Source organism: Arachis ipaensis, chromosome B10 (genome assembly GCF_059453495.1).
Source record: "Arachis ipaensis isolate K30076 ecotype BB chromosome B10, ASM5945349v1, whole genome shotgun sequence".
NCBI lineage: Eukaryota > Viridiplantae > Streptophyta > Magnoliopsida > Fabales > Fabaceae > Arachis > Arachis ipaensis.
Window position 1 is genome coordinate 141,562,547 of NC_142435.1, and position 2,601 is coordinate 141,565,147.

Genomic DNA, 2,601 nt, shown 5'->3' on the forward strand with positions numbered 1-2,601 from the left:
GCTATTAAAACTAACCAGTCAGCTGCCATTTGTTGCATGAGCAGGTTTGCTTGATGAGATCCACATCCACCTTTGTTATATGACGACTCACTTCGAATCTCTTTCGTTCTTCGTCACCTGTCCACTCTGCAACCCACTTGTTGCTGGGCCTAATAAGACGATCCAGCCTCTTCTGCTGAACAGGTGCGAGCTTCCCAGAAACATTTTGTAGCAACTGCTTATGCTTGACCATCCTCCGCATCAGATAGCACCTAATTTCTTCACACATTGTGAGAATAGGCTTGCTTCTGTAGTTTACAATCTTCGAGTTGAATACCTCACACATGTTATTTGTGAGGTTGTCCACTTTTGGTCCATGTGAGAAGTAGGCCTTCTCTCTTTGTCATTCTTAATCCACCTAAGCTCCCTACCCTCAGCAATGAATGAGTCTTTTACAACTTCCTTAAATCTGTCAATGGTGGCATACCTTGTCCCTAACTCAAACCTCCCCTCTCCATGCTCATAATCGTCATCAAACTCAGCGAATTTATGCTTGCTAGATTCATCATCTGATGAAATAGGTGTATGTAAAGTCTCAGATTCATAGTCATATACCGGGTCATCATCATCATCTTGCATCAAGCACTCATAGAACCTAACATCTTGGTCCATGTTGGGTTGTGGGCCTCTGTTGGGCTGCACATTAGGATCAGGCCCAACATTATTTCTCGTCTGCTTCTCATTGGGTCCACTGCTTTGTCCCATCTTCTTCCACATCTTTCTTTTTCTTTTAGCACCTGTCTTGTTTGCAGCTGTCTTCTTTGGAGACACAACTTTCTTCTTTCCCTTCATTACTCTCTGCCTTTTGCTACCCTCATCATCAGCACTTGTATCATCATCATCACTGTCACTTTCAAACCTAGGAGGTGGAGGTTTGTAGGGCTCATCCTCCGTGCTCTCGTACCCATCATCAGATGACGAACTCTGATCATCCACCAAAACCTCTCCCTCATCAGGATTGTTACTTTGCTTTCCAGCATCCTCCACAATCTCAGGTTCATCAACCGGGTGGTCAAAGTATAGGTAAAACTCGTCAGTCTCTGTATTCTTCATTTTGTTCTCTCGCATTTCGTTAATCCCTGCATCCCCTGTGAGAATATGCAGCCCAGACTCAATATCAGGACTCATTGGATCATACCAATAAACTGTCTTGTATGATTGGTACCCCAAGCCCTTGAACAGTGTGATCAAGTCTCCAAAATTAACGAAGTCCAGGTCCATTTCTGGAAACTTCTCCACCTTCCCATTTTTGTAAACCAGACAGCCATTACTCTCTCTCACAAAATTACCTCCATGGTGGAACACAGGCACTACAAACACATCAACCATCTAAGACAAGAAAAACGGAAAACTGTAAACAATGATCAAGAATTACTCTTTTCACATATTAAAAGGCAAGAACCTTCAACATCCAAAACGAAAAATAACCGAGAAAATTTTTTTGCCCTAACTGTAATTTAACTTCAACCGAAAAATCCGAATACTTTTTTTACAACTTCTATCAACATGCACGATCAGTCCATTCACATCATACTTCATACTTGCATACATATTTAACCTCACAATCCACTAACTACGCTACAGTACAGACTTCTTACCTTCGGTGACGAAGCCAGCAACTCACACAACAATGGACGCCGCTTCGACAGCCACTCCACACGGCGAACGTCTCAGCCTGGGTAGTGATCTTTTTGGAGGGAGAAACAGAGTATGATGATCGTTGGTATTCCTTAGGATTAATTGTAATTCAGAAAGGGAGATATGGGTGTAATGGGTATTGTAACGGACTTTGTAAGGGTAGGATGGCAAAACGACGTAGTTTAGTGGTGCAGGGACTTCATTGTCCAATTTTCGAATGGAGCTTTCCACTCAGCAGTCCAGCTGTCAACCAGGCGTCCCACGTCATCCTCACGGGAGCCAGATCAGACTTTTCTGACGGGTCCGGCGGAGGCAATTCCACGGAGGGACTCATCCGTCCAATATTTGCTAAGGTTGGGGATTTAAAAGTATTTTCAAATGCTCAGGGACAAAAATGTCCACGGGACAAAAGGTCAGGGACCTATTTGTCCTTTTCTCTTATTTTTATTAATTTTAGATGTTTCTTTTTCTTTAGTTTCAGATGTATTTTTGTTATATGTTTTGGATATTTTTTTTAGGATTTGGATAATTTTTTATAAAAATTTAAAATATTTTTTTCTTAATTTTCAGATATTTTCCAATAATTTTAGATATCTCGTTTTGTTAGGTTTTGGATTTTTTAAAATGATTTTGAATATCTCTTTTGTTAGGTTTTGGATGTTCCTATATCCGAAACTGATGCGTTCTTCTTACCATAATTGAAAGAATTTTGGATAATCATTTTACAATGATTTTGAATGTTTCTTTCTATTACGTTTTGGATGTTTCTTTTCATTTATTATTTTTTTTTATTTACTGTGAAGGGGAATGAAAGTGAAATTATGGCGATTCTTAAGTTGGAGTACTATTTTTTTGGTTAATGGACTCTTTTTTTTTTTTCACTAATTAACTACAATTGGTTGTATCTCTAGTTGGTTATCTAGC

The 2,601-nt window shown here is 39.7% G+C and overlaps 1 protein-coding gene across 1 annotated transcript; it reads right to left on the minus strand.

Annotated features, from left to right (window-relative positions):
* Positions 1-294: 294 nt before the first annotated feature.
* Positions 295-1,368, minus strand: LOC148581945 (uncharacterized). Its single transcript, XM_088494600.1, has one exon. The coding sequence runs from the start codon at positions 1,366-1,368 to the stop codon at positions 295-297; it is 1,074 nt and encodes a 357-aa protein (XP_088350726.1).
* Positions 1,369-2,601: the final 1,233 nt, after the last annotated feature.

Bases quoted from the DNA above. Each gene is read 5' to 3' on its own strand.
- LOC148581945 (XM_088494600.1), bottom strand. From the start codon at position 1,368: ATGGTTGATGTGTTTGTAGTGCCTGTGTTCCACCATGGAGGTAATTTT.